The sequence below is a fragment of the Hippocampus zosterae genome, chromosome 13 (genome assembly GCF_025434085.1).
Source record: "Hippocampus zosterae strain Florida chromosome 13, ASM2543408v3, whole genome shotgun sequence".
NCBI lineage: Eukaryota > Metazoa > Chordata > Actinopteri > Syngnathiformes > Syngnathidae > Hippocampus > Hippocampus zosterae.
Genome location: NC_067463.1, coordinates 23,307,599 through 23,322,666, shown reverse-complemented (window position 1 = coordinate 23,322,666; position 15,068 = coordinate 23,307,599). Strand labels below are relative to the sequence as shown.

The 15,068-nt window shown below is 56.3% G+C and overlaps 4 protein-coding genes across 6 annotated transcripts; 1 reads left to right on the top strand and 3 right to left on the bottom strand.

The window, feature by feature from the left end:
- Positions 1-546: 546 nt before the first annotated feature.
- Positions 547-3,448, bottom strand: LOC127613072 (interferon regulatory factor 2-binding protein 2-B-like). The gene is made up of 2 exons (XM_052083966.1): positions 1,974-3,448; positions 547-1,283 (listed from the first exon to the last, which is right to left on the bottom strand). Exons 1-2 carry the CDS (start codon positions 2,515-2,517, stop codon positions 709-711), a joined length of 1,119 nt encoding a protein of 372 aa, XP_051939926.1. The 5' UTR covers positions 2,518-3,448; the 3' UTR covers positions 547-708.
- Positions 3,449-4,098: 650 nt separating this feature from the next.
- Positions 4,099-8,683, bottom strand: LOC127613058 (aftiphilin-like). 3 transcript variants are annotated; one of them, XM_052083945.1, is made up of 10 exons: positions 8,445-8,683; positions 6,612-7,526; positions 6,400-6,533; positions 6,170-6,302; positions 5,980-6,036; positions 5,777-5,899; positions 5,647-5,707; positions 5,120-5,203; positions 4,851-4,983; positions 4,099-4,745 (listed from the first exon to the last, which is right to left on the bottom strand). In XM_052083945.1, the coding sequence occupies exons 2-10, from the start codon at positions 7,500-7,502 to the stop codon at positions 4,604-4,606; spliced, it is 1,758 nt and encodes a 585-aa protein (XP_051939905.1). In that variant the 5' UTR covers positions 7,503-7,526; positions 8,445-8,683; the 3' UTR covers positions 4,099-4,603. The 3 variants fall into 3 exon arrangements, with proteins under 3 accessions (XP_051939905.1, XP_051939906.1, XP_051939907.1); XM_052083946.1 differs by lacking the exon at positions 8,445-8,683 and adding an exon at positions 7,841-7,964; XM_052083947.1 differs by lacking the exon at positions 5,120-5,203.
- An 867-nt stretch (positions 8,684-9,550) lies between these two features.
- On the bottom strand, positions 9,551-12,075 carry LOC127613086 (galectin-related protein-like). Its single transcript, XM_052083984.1, has 5 exons — positions 11,948-12,075; positions 11,289-11,375; positions 11,076-11,164; positions 10,748-10,934; positions 9,551-10,644 (listed from the first exon to the last, which is right to left on the bottom strand). The coding sequence occupies exons 1-5, from the start codon at positions 11,984-11,986 to the stop codon at positions 10,501-10,503; spliced, it is 546 nt and encodes a 181-aa protein (XP_051939944.1). The 5' UTR covers positions 11,987-12,075; the 3' UTR covers positions 9,551-10,500.
- Positions 12,076-12,506: 431 nt separating this feature from the next.
- On the top strand, positions 12,507-15,067 carry ndufaf5 (NADH:ubiquinone oxidoreductase complex assembly factor 5). Its single transcript, XM_052083970.1, has 10 exons — positions 12,507-12,725; positions 13,226-13,266; positions 13,359-13,422; positions 13,492-13,643; positions 13,723-13,762; positions 13,852-14,049; positions 14,139-14,199; positions 14,271-14,354; positions 14,632-14,714; positions 14,815-15,067. Exons 1-10 carry the CDS (start codon positions 12,549-12,551, stop codon positions 14,902-14,904), a joined length of 990 nt encoding a protein of 329 aa, XP_051939930.1. The 5' UTR covers positions 12,507-12,548; the 3' UTR covers positions 14,905-15,067.
- The last annotated feature ends 1 nt before the right edge of the window (position 15,068 follows it).

The following is a 15,068-nucleotide window of genomic DNA, read 5'->3' as shown; positions in this document are numbered from 1 at the left end:
TTGTGTATCATTGACCGTGAGTGGCGGGGGAAAAGCGCCTCGGCGTTCTGAAAAGCTTCTCGCGCATGCGCAGTCGATGGCTAGCTACGCTACGGGAAGCCTGCGCATCCAAACAACATCCGAAAAACAATAAACAATAAAATACACCACAAATGTATTCGCAATAATCATTCGGTCCGGTCCACCCGCGACCCAGCTCATGACGGACGCGTGAATGAATGGGTAGTCATTATCTTCTGCATTTCTTGATGGCTGGCTCGACTGTTTGCTCGCATTCTTTTGTTTTTATTGTATTTGAAGCGATGACGCCAATTGTTAATTGACTATGTCTATCTTCTCACTACTGACTTAAGTTTTATTTTATTATTCTAGTTGAGATTTATTTGACTAAGATAGACTATTGACTATCTTCAAAAATAAAAAAATCAAAACCGCTGTAACACATTGCATCGCTTGACCAAGAGCGCCGTTCGTGAAACAAATGACCTCTTAGAACGTTCTCATCATATTTAAGCATCATACACACACACGCGCGCACACAGAATCTGAACGGCAGAATTGTTTTTAATTGGCCAAGTGCCTGGTCAAGTCAGAAAAAGGTACAAACAGAATGCGAAAACAAAATTGAAAAGAAAAAAAGAAAAGGAAGTCAGAGACGGCGTCACGAGTGCAGGTCCAAGCGAGCTCCTTGGTCGTCACGGTAACTTCCTAAGAGTCTCGCTCCTTCTTCACCTTGACGTCTCCGGCCAGGATGGTGGCGATCTCGCCCTGCATGAAGGCCCAGGGCTGGTCGGAGCCGGCCAGGGGGCAGCGCCCGCCGCTGGGGCAGTTCACCTCCCCGCCGGCGCCCTGCGTCTTGATGCTGGCGCGAGAGCACGGGAAGCAAAACTTGTGCGGCGCCACCGACGGGCACTGGACAAAGTGAGTGTCCTCCAGACGCTCGCGGCACAGCGTGCAGCAGAGCGGGCCGCCGCCGGCACCGCGGCCGCTTCCGCCCGTCGATGCGGGCGCGCCGCCCGCCGGGGTGCCGCCTTTGGGCGCGCCCGCGTCGTCTGTGGCCAGGATGAGCGCGGCGACGGGAGCCTGACCGAGCGGCGGCGCGACGGCCTCGGGGAGGGACCGAGGCGACGAGAAGCAGGGAGGCGCAGCGGGCGTCCCGACCGCCTCGTTGGCCGACTGCAACCGCGGCGGACCCTCGGGGCCGTTGCACTTGGGGGCCGAGCCTTGGCCGTCCGGCTCGGGCGACGCCTTCCTCTTCACGCTGCGCGGGTGCTTCCCCCTGTCTGGAAGATGCCAAAGAGAAGTGGACCAAAGTCACGACATCTGCTGGAATATTTTCACAAAGACAACGCGGCGTTGGCGGCGGCGAACGTCTCGATTTCCTTCCTCGCCCCAAAATGGGACTCCCGAGGAGGGCGGGGCCGAGAGGCGACCTCATGCCCCCAAAGCTTTCGCCCCTTTGTGACTTTCATGTTGACGGCGCGCGCCGCCGGCTTTGACCTTTGTGTGTGTCGCGTTTCCTTTTGTCGCGCGCCAATGACGGAACATCCGCGCCTGACCCAGTGTGACGCGTTGCCTCTGCAGCCCGGCGGTAAATTTAAGTCAACCGCGGTCCAACGGCCGCCGTCCTGCCTGCGAGGAGCGCTTCTCTGCCGAGGTTGGGGGGGTCCATCCGGTCAACTGCCAAGCCGCTCTTTGAATTCAAAGCCACTTTCAAATCTTCAAACATCCAACAGCTCGTGTATGTCCCGTCCAGAGTCGCACTCGTCGGCTTACCGATTGCCATGAGGCAATATTCTGAATGCCTCCTGGGGGGGGGGGGGGGGTTCCATGATCCATATTGCCTGTGCAGGGGGAGCATTAAAACGCTCGCACGTGCACCAACGCGATGCGAAGCACGAAAAGAACCAACAGTGCCGCGAACGCAAACACCATCAACAGTCATCATGAAGGCGGTCGTGACGTCATCGTACCTGTCTTGGCGGCGGCCACGTGCTCCTTGGTCAAGCCGGTGTCGAGCGCGGGCACGCTCCTGCCCTTGTCCAGGAGGCGCAGGGCGCCGACTTGGGCCGGCGGCAGCGGAGACCCGCCCGCTACGACCCGCCGCGGGTTGGGGGGATTCTGGCGGTTCAGCTCGGGCGGATCGTCGCCTTTGATGAAACCGCTGGCGAGCCTAGCCGGCGCCGCCGTCGTCGTCGTCGTCTGGTACTCGGGGCCCAGGCGAGAGGGCGCCCTGTCGGTCAGCGGGTAGCGGGAGGTGGCGGCCCCCCCGCCGGCCGGATGCTGCGGCTCTTTGGCGATGAGCGGCAGCGGCGGCGGCTTCCCCGCTCGGCCCTGGTGAAGGCCGTGGGCCCGCTTGAGCTGACGGGCGGCGTCGATGACCGATTCCACGCGGTCGGCTCCCTCGTAGTTGACGCAGCCTCGGCACACGGCCTCGCTGAAGTCCCAGATGACGGCCCACGGCATGCGGGGCAGGTCGCAAAGGAAGCACGATTGGCGCCGGGCGGCCGCTGTCATGATAAGCTGGCTGACTGACTGACTGACTGGCCGGCTGGAAGCCGCGACGACGTCGCTGGAAAACAAACAAGACGTGGAGGCGGCTGGGGGGAGGGAGGGGTGCGGGGGTTGTCGTAGTAAACACAGGCGATATGTCGGCGTTATGGCGTCAGAAAGCGGCCGCCCGGCATCACGTAGGGACGGCGGAGGCGCTCCTCCCAGTCCAAGCTCGAGAAGGATGGTGACGTCACAGCCACGCGCGGCCTTTCTTCCCGCCCGGCCGACAGCGACCGCTCCAAGATCGTTTGTTCGGCGTGCGATGTCGCACTCGTCCCTTTCATACGGCGCGCGCACGTCACCGCGTCCGTGACATCGATAAAGTTACGATGAGTTTTCCAGCCAGTACTACTGCTCGTTAAGTCGGAAGACCCGCAGGCATTGTTCAGTTTTAGTTCCATTTTTCTTCTCCTTATCCGCCAACCACAGAAGAAAAAAAAAGACGTGCTCAAATACACCTTTGCTTGTGATTCGTTAGAGTTCCGTTTTTGAAAAAAAAGCAATTGGAGTTCAAGGCCCCCTGGCGCAGTCCTTTATATCTTTTGAAACGATGTCAGTCGCTGCGTCACCAAGCTGCTCAACTACAAGACTGTCAAAACAACCTTTTGTTTGTTTGTTTTTGCCAAGTCAAAGTGGACGTCTTATGTGTAAACGTATCCCATGTAGCTTCATAAATTTCGGGGTGCTGAACATTTTGGCGCCAGAGCACATCCGATCGGGGAGGGAGGGGGGCATGAGCACTCAGTCACGGACACAAGAATAATGCGCATCCCGCGATCGTCACCCTTTGACCTGAAACATTTGCATGCCAAGTGTGCTTCCGGTTTCCGAGCTAGAAAAAATAAAACGATCAAAAAACCGGAACCTCCGCTTCGTCGCAACTACGTAGCGGTAATTGTGTATCCTCTCTGCCATCTAGTGGAAGAGCGATGAATTGTTCTGCCTCCGTCAGCCGCTTATTTACGCGTACAGTAATCACTCGTTTCTCGCGGTTAGTAGTGACCAAAACCACCCGCGATAAACGAAAATCCGCAGAGTAGCAACCCCCCTATAGGTATATGTACGTGTATAAGAAATATTTAAAAGGCCAAATTTAATGGTATACGTGGAAGTAGAAGTAAATTTTGTAGTAATTAACATGACTTAACGCTATATAGCAATCGATTAAACATATAACATGGAATACTCACTGTATATGTTGCTCTATGTGACTCGCTGTTGTTTTGCTGACTTCCGCTGCCTCTCGTGGACCATTTGCGGACTTTTTAAAGTTTTTTTTTTTCAATGAATGTTTGAAAAAGCCCGCGAGAAACGAACCAAACGAAATAGTGAGCTCACTGCACAGCACCGCGAGGTCAAGCTAAAGCGCAGCAACAATCGTTGTGGACGTCAACACCTTTTATTCTGAAATTGTTCCCGGCAGTGTGTCGCGGCGTTATGGCAGACGTGACCCTGCCCGGCACCATTGGGCAGATTCGACTTTTGTGAGACCAATAAAAGGTTTTCCCGTCCTTCTTATATATTGGAAAAACCGTGTGAGACAAGTTGATTTTATTTCTTCTTCAATGACTTTTTAATTTGTGGAGACTAAAAGTCAAAATGGACAAACCATTTCCAGTGATTCCATTTTAAGGTATTTTTCTCTCATCAGAACTTTTTTTTGTGGTATTTTTATTTATTTTACATCCATTTCCATCTCTCACACACAAATTGGTCCCTTCATAGACACATGGAGCAAGCAACCTCAGCATCACGTGCCGACCGACCTCTGGAGACATTCAGAGCGATGTCAGCAGCGGGCAGAGCGGCCAAAGTCCATCGATTGATAAGAGATTGATTGGTTGGATATCCATAATCACCGTTTGCGTTCCTTCCTCGATTATATACACAACCACCGCGCAAGCTAAGGTGGCGTCGAAAAAGCCACCACTCCCCACCTCCGCCGTGATAAATGTTTTCAATCAAAAAGCGGGAAAAATAGCAAGACGGGGTGACAGAAAACAAGAAATAGGGTGTGTTGGGGGGGGGTGTGGGCGAGTGCGGCGGCGCTTCAGTCGGGCGTGGCCTGAGAGGCGAGCGGCACGAGCGTGGCGGGGAACATCAGAACCTTGGCCGTCATGAAGGACAGGTCGGGAAGGCCGCAGATCACCTCGGCCGCCTCCGAGCTCAGTCTTTCTTCCTTTCGCATCCTCCTGGCGGGAGGAGGGTGGTGGGGGGGTCATTTCACATTTTAACGGTGGGAAAACGGTTCCGAGCGGTCGAGCGCAAATGGGCACAGGTGGCCGGCCCAGGCTTACCGGGTGGAGGTGCTGGTCTTGTCCATGGTGGACATGAGGCGGGCGAAGGCATCCACCACGCGGCCCCCGGCGCCACCGCCGCCGCCCGGCTCCATCTTGGCCGTCGTCAGCTCCACCAACTCGGGGTCCACGCCTGCCGGAGGGGAAAAAAAAAAGTTCATGGGGGGCTAGGCCGTGATGCGATGCGGCGGCTCAAGGGGGGGGGGGGGGGGGAGCGAGAGGAGGAAAAAAAAAGCGAGAGAGGGCGGAGCCAAGAGAGAGCGGCTGACCTGGGATGGCGGGCGAGCAGGACGAGCCCGAGTCGTCCACGGGACCAAAGAAGTCCAGGTTTAGTAGGAAGGAGCCGCCGCTGGCTGCGGGCGGCCGAGCGCGAGCGACCGCGGAAGCAGGAGGAGGAGGAAATGGGGAGGGGGGGGGGATGATGGAAAGAAAGGAAGGAAGGAAGGAAGAAAGAAAAAGGCCTCGTTAGAGCTGGGCAAGAAATCCCTCGTGAGCACAAGTGCAGGGATGGCAATGGCGAGTGATGAAAAAAAGCGGAAAGGGGCGTGGCCTGGACGGACCCGACGAATCACGACGAGTGAGACATCATACCCGTCCAATCGCAGGGGGCTGTTTACATTTGGAAGACGGGAAAGACTGATCGGGGAGAGCTCGTGATAACTCGACCGTAAGGTACCCGACCCCCCCCCCCCCCCTCAAATTTTCTCAACGGATTTAGACCATTCACAAAAATGTTTAATTTGAGAAATAAAAAATAGACCCTGGAGCTGGTCTTGCCCCCCCCATCCCCTCCTACCGTCCAAAGGGTTGGTAAGGCCACTGCTGCTCCAGTCGAACCGGACGGGCGGGAGCGGCTCCTGCGGGGAGGAACCACAAGCATGTAACAGCCCCGCCTGCGGGCCCCGCCTCCGGGCCCCGCCTCCCACCTGGACGACGACATCCGAGGGGCAGGAGGCGCCGTCCGGAGCCGCCGGCGCTTGTGCGATGGAAGCGATCATCTCGGCTGCCGAGACGGGCTTCGCCGGCTCTTTGGTGGGCTCCAACATGCCCTGCGGACACGACGCGTGAGCCAACGATGACGACGTTTGGGACGTAGATACATTCTGACCCCCCCCAGCCCCCGACTCACCAGGCTGGCTGCGTAGACGGGTACGATGAGCGGCTGCTTCTTCTGTCCCGTGAACAGCTGAAACCAGAAAAGTTTCAAAGACAACTCGAGATCAAGTCAACCCCCCCCCCCAAAAAAAAGATCCCATTTGATCCCATTTTCGATGTTTTGCACCGAAATGACTTTGGAACGCGGGGCGCGGCAGTCTCACAATGTTGCGCGTGTCGATGCCGAGGCAGCCGAGCAGCGTTTTGTTGCAGTAGGAGCCCCCCCACTGATGTCCGAGGCCCACCGCCTCGTGGACGTCTCGCAGCCGCCGCCACGCGCCGCCGCCGCTGAGCACGCTGCACAAAAAAAAAAAAGGACGAGGGGCCGACACGCGTCAGGCGGTCTCCCGCGGACGCACGAGCCCCCCGCCCCCGCGTCTTCTCGGGAGCGCACCCGCCAGCGTCGTCCTGGCACGCCTCCACCAGCGTCTGGAGCGACGCCACCCGCCCCTCCGCGGCGGTCAGGGGCCCGTCGGCCCGGGGGAAGCTGGCCTCCAACAACTTCTCCACTCGACTCAACGGCGCCTCCTGTGGACGCCACACAAAATGACTATCGCGAGGACCGACACTTAAAAAAAAAAAAATTTTTAAATGGCCGCCACTCACCGCGGGGGCGGCGGCCTCCGAGCGGAAGGCCGCCCACGACTCGCCCTCCGACTCCTCCCCGAAGGCGCTCCATCCGGCGTCGGCGAAAGACGCTCCTCCCTCCCCGTCGGCGTCAGGGCGGGGCCCGTCCGAGTCGCCAAAGTCCCCAAATTCCTCGTCCTCGTCCGGCTGGCCGTGGTCGGCGGGCGTGGAGTTCTCCTCCCGTAGGGGGGGCGGCGACGGCGCCGAACCGGTCGCGCTCGTGTCCTCCGGCGCCTCATTGGACAGCGGACGGCCTAAGCGGGTCTCCGTTTCCGCGTCCGTCTCCATGGCGCCGTTAGCGCGGTCGGGCACAAAGTCGGCGTCCGGGTGGCAAGTCGCAGGAAGAGGCGGGGCCTCGCGCTCGGACGCGGTCCTCCCGGCGGCGTCTCCGCGCCGCCCCGTGTCCGAGAAAGCGGCAAAATCGGCAAACTCCGCCTCCGGACCGCCGTCCGCATCTCCCGCGGCGCGGTCGCCGAGGAAAGAGCGCCGACCGGGCCCGACGTCCGAAGCGGCGAATCCGTTTGCGATGACGCCGTCGCCCGCGGCGCCGGGGACGGGTCTCCCAACGTCGGACCGGTCGCGGCGTCGGACGAGCGGCGGGTGGCCGGCGGGGGCCGCGCCGTTGGCCTTGGCCTCGCGACGGCCCGCCTCCTCGGCGGCCGGCGGGCCGTTGAGGAGCTCCGGCGGCGAGGTGGCAAAGGAGGCGTGTCCGGGCGCGTCCGGCTCGCCGAAGCCGCCGCCGCTGGCCGACACTGCGGAGAAAGCGCCGAAATCGCCAAAGTCGTCTTGGTCGTCGTCCTCCTCCTCCTCCTCGGCGTCCTCCATGGGCGGCGGGGACGACGAGTACAGCCGCATGACGTCAGGCTCCATGGCGACTCGTCCGTCCTGCTACACCTGCCGTGCACGCAGAAGGGGAGGGGCAAAAAGTCTCAGTATCGCCATGGCAACAGTCAGTCAAGCAACCACACGTTCAGCCACTCGTGAACCTCCTTCCGTTCAGCTTTCAGTTTGCCCGCGGCAGCCGTGTCTCATCTGGAGGATGTTTTTTTTTGGGGGGGGGGTTGCTTTTATTTCAAGTTTTGAACTGACCACGGAACAAGTGGTCCCCGGACCCCCCCAAAAAAAACAAAAACAAAACTGAAGCACTTTAGACTTTGACGTGCCCCCCACTCCCCCCCCCCCCCCCACACACACACTTCGGGACCAACCTGGACGGCGACTTGACAGCTCGAGCCAACGCAGTCGACGAGGCATTTCGGCGGCTCTACGAGCCCACTCGAGGCCCGGCCAAGCGCCCCAAAGTTTGCCCACTTTTGTCGCCGAAGGGAAGGCTAAAACCGTGGCTGTCGACGGGCTCAACCTCCGCGTCTCGCCACCGAGCGATCACGCCGGGACTGTTCGAACGGAAGCTCACACTAGTCCGTTCAAATTGGCCGGAAGGTTCGGCGGCGACCGTGAGCGCGGACCTCGCGGCTGACGACGCGGGCGGGCTCGTCGTTTCCGCGTTTCCCTTTCGGCTCGCCAGCGGGAAGCGGTGCGCTTTCCTGCCCCGCTGACGGAAAAAAAGCGAGCCCCCCACGCGAGGCTCGTCGAATGGCAGCGGACGGCTGCGTTAGCATCGAGCGCGGCCAGCTGCCGCGAGTCGAGCCACCACTTGAGCTAGCCGCGCGGCTAGCCCGAGTCGAGCCAGCACTTAAGCTAGCCGCGCTGCTAGCCCGAGTCGAGCCACAACATGAGCTAGTGCTGACAGCAGGTGGCTGTTGCCGCCGCCGCTTCTGTTCGAGAGGACAAGCAAATACCGTTTCGACCCACCTTGACGCGCCCCGGGAGAGCTTCCATGACGCGGCGGACGGAGTCCTACTCCGCCGCGGGGCCGGGACGGGAGGGAGGCAAAAACTCACTGGCGCAGCCCGGAGTCAAAGTGCGTGCGAGCCGGCCGCTGGAGCTCGGCTGGAGTGGGAGAGAGGAACCGGGTCGCCTATGACGACGGCGGCGGCGGCTGCGGCGGGCGGGCGGGCGGATAGTGAGCCGGCCTGCCCGCCTCGTGCCTTCCCGGCATGCACCGCGCGCAAGCGGCCGCTCTCCTCGGAAAAGGCCGGAAAAACAAGCGCCGAGTCGGCAAAAAAAAAAAGCTTGACGGTGTTTTCTTTCGCAAAAGTGCACTTTTCAAATATTCAAGGAGGCGGATGTCTATTTTCCAAAAACAAAGCAAAGCTGTGAAATTCTCTTCCCATCGGAATGTTTTCTCAAGTTTTATTTTGGAGCCCTGGCATTTATTTATATTTATATTTTGGCATTTATATTTTAAAACATGTTTTGGTGTCATGTGCCATATATATATATCTATTATTCATTTAAGAATAATTTCGGCAAAATTCCAGATCCACAAATCCAAATGTCACCACTCAAAAGCTCTCCACCACCAACACATGAATACAGTACGACTTTAATTAAAGAGAGTTTGAAAAGTTTTTTGTTTTGTGTGTGTTCCCACTTTTTGTCTGCTGTTGTGACACAGTACTGGTAAATACGCATGCAAGTGTGTTGTTCGGATGTACTCGTAAATGCGTTTGAACGTACTTGTGGGCTAAAATGCTCTCAACGTAGCATAATGCCACGCGGTGTTGACGGACGTCTGAAAATCGGCTGAATGTTGGGTCATTAAAAAACAAAACTACAAAGACCAAGTATCGTCAAACAATGTTACATCCCTGTTGTCATTGCCGTTCAAGGACACGTTATTTTATTCCTTCCTTCGTTTTCCGACGAATCGGTTCTCAGAGCTACGTTAGCTAGCTAAGAGCTCAAGATGGCAAAATTTGTTGCGTTTTTTTTTTTTTTTTGGTGGTGGGGCGGAATGGCTGGAATGGGCTCATGGAATTCTCCATTTTCGTGGGGGAAGATGTCACAGTCAGCCAGAATGTGCTCGAAACCATGCTAACACGTAGCCACCTAGCATGGGCACCCACGGTCAAGTCAAGAGTATTTCTGGAGCGCTTTCACACAGCCATCGCTGCAGCCAAAGTGCTGTACATGGAGCAGTTGAACATGCACAATAAACAGTAAGACAAATCGGTAGTAAAGGCGCTAGAAAACACCAAACAGTAAAACCAAGAACAAATCAAAGTCATGCTGAGTCGAATGCCAAAGAATACAAGTGAGTTTTGAGGAGGGTTTTGAAGACGGGCAGCGAGGAGGCTTGCCCAATGTTCAGTGGGAGCTCATTCCAGAGAGAGGGACCGGCAAGAGAAAAGGCTGCGTCCCCTCTGAGCCTCACTTTAGTTACTTCTAATAATGTCTGGTCCACAGACCTGAGGCGCCGGCCAGGTGTAGGATGAGCTCAGGTAAGGTGGCGCCAGATTATTCAGAGATTTGAAAACAAAGAGGAGGATCTTGAAAAAGAATGGGGAGCCAGTGAAGCGATGCCAGAGTAAGAGTTATGTGCTCCCTCTTGCGAGTGCCAGTCGAGAGGCGAGCGGCGGCATTCTGGAGCAGCTGAAGGCGCTTGATGGAGGACTGGCTGACTCCAAAGTAAAGGGCATTGCAGTCATCGAGCCGGGCTGTGACAAAGGCATCAATTACTGTCTGAAAAGTGTTCATGTGAGAGGAGAGCTTTTATTTTGGCCAGCTGTCTAAGGTGAAAGGACAACGGCACCAATTTGCCGATCGAGTTTGAAATCACTTTTAAGGCCCAAGTTTGAGAGTGTTGACTTAAGAGAAGGAGACAGGGGGCCCAAGTCTTCAGGATGGAAGGTACAAGGGCCACTGGGACCAAACATTATCACCTCTGTCCTCTTTTCGTTGTATTTGAAGAAATGTCGTGCCATCCAGCTTTGGATTTCTTCCAGACAGCAGAGGAGTGGCCTCTTTAGCCCAGCTTGGTGATGGTGACGCTGCCTTTGATCCACAGCGTGTCCACCGAGTGCAGCGGCGCCAACCGGTGCCGGAAGTCAAAAAGCTTCTGCGCGTCCACGAAGACCCGGAAGCCGCCCGACTCGCACTCCACTTCCATCTGGACACAAGCCAGTGAGCAACGCGTCTCAATGCATCGCACAGGTCCAAAAAGAAGGCCCTCAGCACCACCGCCACCCCCCCATCGAGAAAAAAGACCCTACCTTAAAGGGCTGCCCCGCGATGAAGGGAAAGAAGGGCACGTCGCTGTCGGCCCGCCCCCAGACGCCGGCCACGCAGGCCCGACGCAGCACTTGGCGCCGGCCCCCGAAGCGCACGCACGTCTCGAGCGCCACGTCGGGCGGCGGCCGGCCCCGCGTGCCGCGCCCGCACGTCAGCGCCACGTAGAACCTGGCGCAAAGGCAAGGGCGGAGGAGACGCTTTGGGGGTGCGAGTAAGACGGGGGGTTGGGGGGGAGGGGGTCCAAGCAGGCTCAAGCCAGGCTGCCCCCCGAGGACAGCAAAGAAGGCTCAAGGCACCCGTTTTTTTTACTTGTCAGGGTGCGAGTCCACGATGGCCACGACAACCAGCTTCCTCCCAGGATGCATTCCGCCGCCAATGTCGCCCCGGAAAGGAACCGCCTGCACGTGCGCATGCCGACACACACACACACACACACACACACACACACACACACACACACACGTACGCAGGCCAATTGTTCGCTTGGAGGTGCGATGTTGACAGCGTTTGTGTGTCTTGTACCAGTTTATTGTCCGTCAGCGGCTGACCGTCGCTGCCGCTGCCGCTGCCGGCGCCGGCTCGGGCCTCAGTGCTGTCAATTTTCCATTTCTGGCAAAAAAATAAAATAAAATAAAAAATGGGCACAAGTGTCATCCTTTGCTCTTTGTCTGTAGAGCGACGACGATAACATGGTTTATCGATTCATGTGGTTCATCGAATCGAATAATCCAGTTGTTAGGAAAGGCAGGCTATCATTAGGAACTTGGCCATTCAATATTCATTTGATTCTTCGGTTTCAATTTCATTCTGCGCTTTGTCAAACTGAGTGACATTGATTTACAAGTACATCAAGAGTCACTGTGGACGGAAGGGCCGCAACTAAAAAATATTTAATATTATTCTGTTGATTGGTTTTGTTTTTTTGGGATCAATTAATTGATTCATCGCAAGATTTCCACGGCACGTCAACTCACTTTTACTTTGGGTAGACCCTGATACCGGAAATGCCTCGACTTCGTCGCCGGGCGATGTCACTTGACAGCTGTCAAAAGTCTCCAAAATCGTTAACCGACGAAGGCAAGCCGCGCGTGACGATATCGTCGCCGACGACGACGATTCGCGTCGACGTCCTTTTTTCTTTTACTGTGTCAAAGTCGCAGGGCAGATTTTTGAACTTTTACCTTCCTCTCGCGCGTCGTCGCTCGCAAGCCGGCGGCCATGTTGGAACGGGTCTGTCCAGGCGCGCACGTGACGTCATCGCGAATGAGCACAACCTGTCAAGTTGGCGACATCCGAGAATTGTTTACGACGAACAAAATGAATGAACATTTATCGTAAAATGATCCTCAAATAATTGAAATTTGTTGGCACCGAAGAAAGACGTAGATGTTAACTCCACTTTTTTTGTGGTGTCTATATCATTGTTTATTTGATCTTTGTTTTTGTTTTCATATACCCAGTTTAACCTTCCCGGAGTGTTTTGAGAATTTAGGAGGGTTGTATAGCATTTGTACATTTTAAATTTTCTACGTTTCGTACACTTTGTTTTGGATAACGGTTCCTGCGCCTAAAAAAAACTCGACTCTTGTCAATCCGATTTCATTTCAATGTCCACGCATCGCCTGCCATGGGAAACACGCCCCTTCCAACATGGGCGCCACGCGGCACGGCGGCGAGTCGGCTCGCTAAGCGGTGTGACGTTTCGCATCGTCATAGTTGCGCCATTGGTGGAGGTCATCCCGACCCGGAAGCAGTGAAGCGCGCTGCCCGGAAAAGGTCGCGATGATCGGCGGCGCGACGTACGGGAGACTCCTGCGGGCCTCGGCCTCGCGCTGGCGGGTGGCCGAAGGCCGCCGTAGGTCGTCGCGTTCAGTGTTCGACCGAAGCATGAAGAAGAAGCAGAAGGAGTGGGCGGGCTCGTGCCGCGACACACGGAAGTACGACTACCTACGGGACGAGGTGAGCGCGGGGCGCCCCGGCGGGCGCGATCGTTGCAAGTCCACGAATCGCTCGTCATTGTTGGGCTTTTGACAGCGAAGAGCAGCTCAAAGTATCCAACATGGCAATGAAAGTCTTCGTTTTGACCAAAAGCTCGTAAAACAGCTCAAATTATCCCTCGGGGTTAACGAGATACAGGAATCCCTCGTTTATCGCGGGGGTTACGTTCCAAAAAGAACCAGTGATAAGTGAAATGCGTGAAGTAGCGAACTTTTTTTTTGTTTACAGTTGTTATACGACACTTAACTATATATACAATGAAATCAAAGACCAAAACCTGTTTTCAGGCCCTATTACAAAAAACAAACAAACCTTTTCAACAAATAACTATCATCGTTTTTGGAAATACTGTACTGATGACACGCGGCATTCTGATTTAAGGGGTTAACAGCATTTTTTTTAAAAAATGCTGTAACTGAACGTATTCCTGACCCGATTTGCCATGTGTGACGTGCGTGCAGGTTGGCAGTCGAGTGGCGGATCGCGTGTACGACGTGGCCAGGTGACCTCCTGACCTCGCGTGTCTGTCGGGGGGTGGCGCTCTTGCGCCCGGTACTAAATGCGCTTGGCCTTTGACCTCGTCCCTCTTCGCAGGACCTTCCCCCTGGCGTTGGAGATCGGTGCCGGACGAGGTCACGTCGCTCAACATTTAAGCAAGGTAGAGGCCAACGAAAGCGGGCAAAAAAAAAAGTCACTCTTGCAAAAGCAACCTTTTGCTTCCGTTTAGGACGCGGTGGAGCGTTTGTTTGTGACGGACATCTCCGAGGCCACCCTGAGGCGGAACGTGGGCGGCGAGATGCGGTGGCACGCCCTGGCGGCCGACGAGGAGTTCCTTCCTTTCCGCGAGAACACTTTCGACCTGGTGCTCAGCAGCATGAGGTGACGGGAGCGCGCGGCGGCCCGTTCGCGAGCGGCCGGCGCCGCTGACCTTTGCCCCCCCCTTGTGTCGCCCTGGCAGTCTGCACTGGGTCAACGACCTGCCCGGCGCGCTCCGACAGGTGAGCGCAGCGCCGGCGGCCGGGGGAAAGCGCGCAACCGCAGTGGAGCGCGATGGGCAAAGTTGTCTCTTCGGGGCGTCTCGCTTTAGATCCGGGCCGTCTTGAAGCCCGACGGCGTGTTCATCGGCGCCATGGCCGGCGGCGAGACCTTGTACCAGCTGCGCTGCTCGCTGCAGCTGGCCGAGACGGAGCGGGAGGGAGGATTCTCGCCGCGCGTCTCGCCCTACACCGCCGTGGCCGACCTGGGCAACCTGCTGGGGCGGGCCGGCTTCAACGTGCTCACCGTGGTCAGGCGTCGTTGCACCTTGCAAATTAAAACTACAAAGCCCCCACCCCCCAGCCCCGAAATGAAAAGATTGGCGCGGGTGGTTTTCAGGACACGGACGAGGTGCGGGTACATTATCCGGGCATCATGGAGGTGATGACGGACTTGCAAGGTAAGCGAGCGTTGACCTCGGTGTGACCTCCGTTTGAAAGCACCTCAGCGGCTGCGTTTGTTGCCGTCCAGGTATGGGCGAGAGCAACTGCGCTTGGAACCGCCGCTGCCTGCTGCATCGAGACACCATTTTGGCGGCGGCGGCTGTCTACCAAGGTGCGTCCTGACTTGCCCGTGCCTCCCCCGACGCCCGCAGCTGCGAGCACTCACTCAAAACTATTCCTAAATTCCTCAAGAAGTAAATAAAAAGGTTGCTTTGATTCATGGGGAACCGTATCTGGAATGTTTTGAGTATTTGGGGGTGGGGGGGGGGAATGTCCAAAAAATACATTTCCCAAATATATGTTTGTCACGCAGGACGGTAGATGCAGTGTCGCGTCAACGAAAGCTTTCCTCGAGCCACTAACCGTGTGTGTGTGTGCGTTTGTGACAGAAATGTACGGTAACGAGGACGGCTCTGTCCCGGCCACCTTTGATATCCTCTACATGATTGGCTGGAAGCCTCACCACTCTCAGGTGAAACGCCCCCCCCATCCCGGCACTCGAGAAAGGCGCCTCAGACGCTTTTGTCATCATCGGACTCGTTAAACGTGAACGTTTTGTTTTTTGTCCGCAGGCAAAAGCAGCCAAACGAGGCTCAGCGACCGTCTCCTTTGGAGATTTGTCCAAAATCGACCAAAACGGCGATGACAAGTCAACTTTTTGAAACGTCCCCTCCTTCATCCTTCAAGACGGCATATTTGCGTGACGTGTGGATACAACACAAATTTGTACTCAATGTGAACATTAAATTCTGCCTCTTATCGAACTTGTTGCTTCCCTTCTCTCAAAATAAATATGAATAGCTGACGTTTCCGGACGACTTCTAAC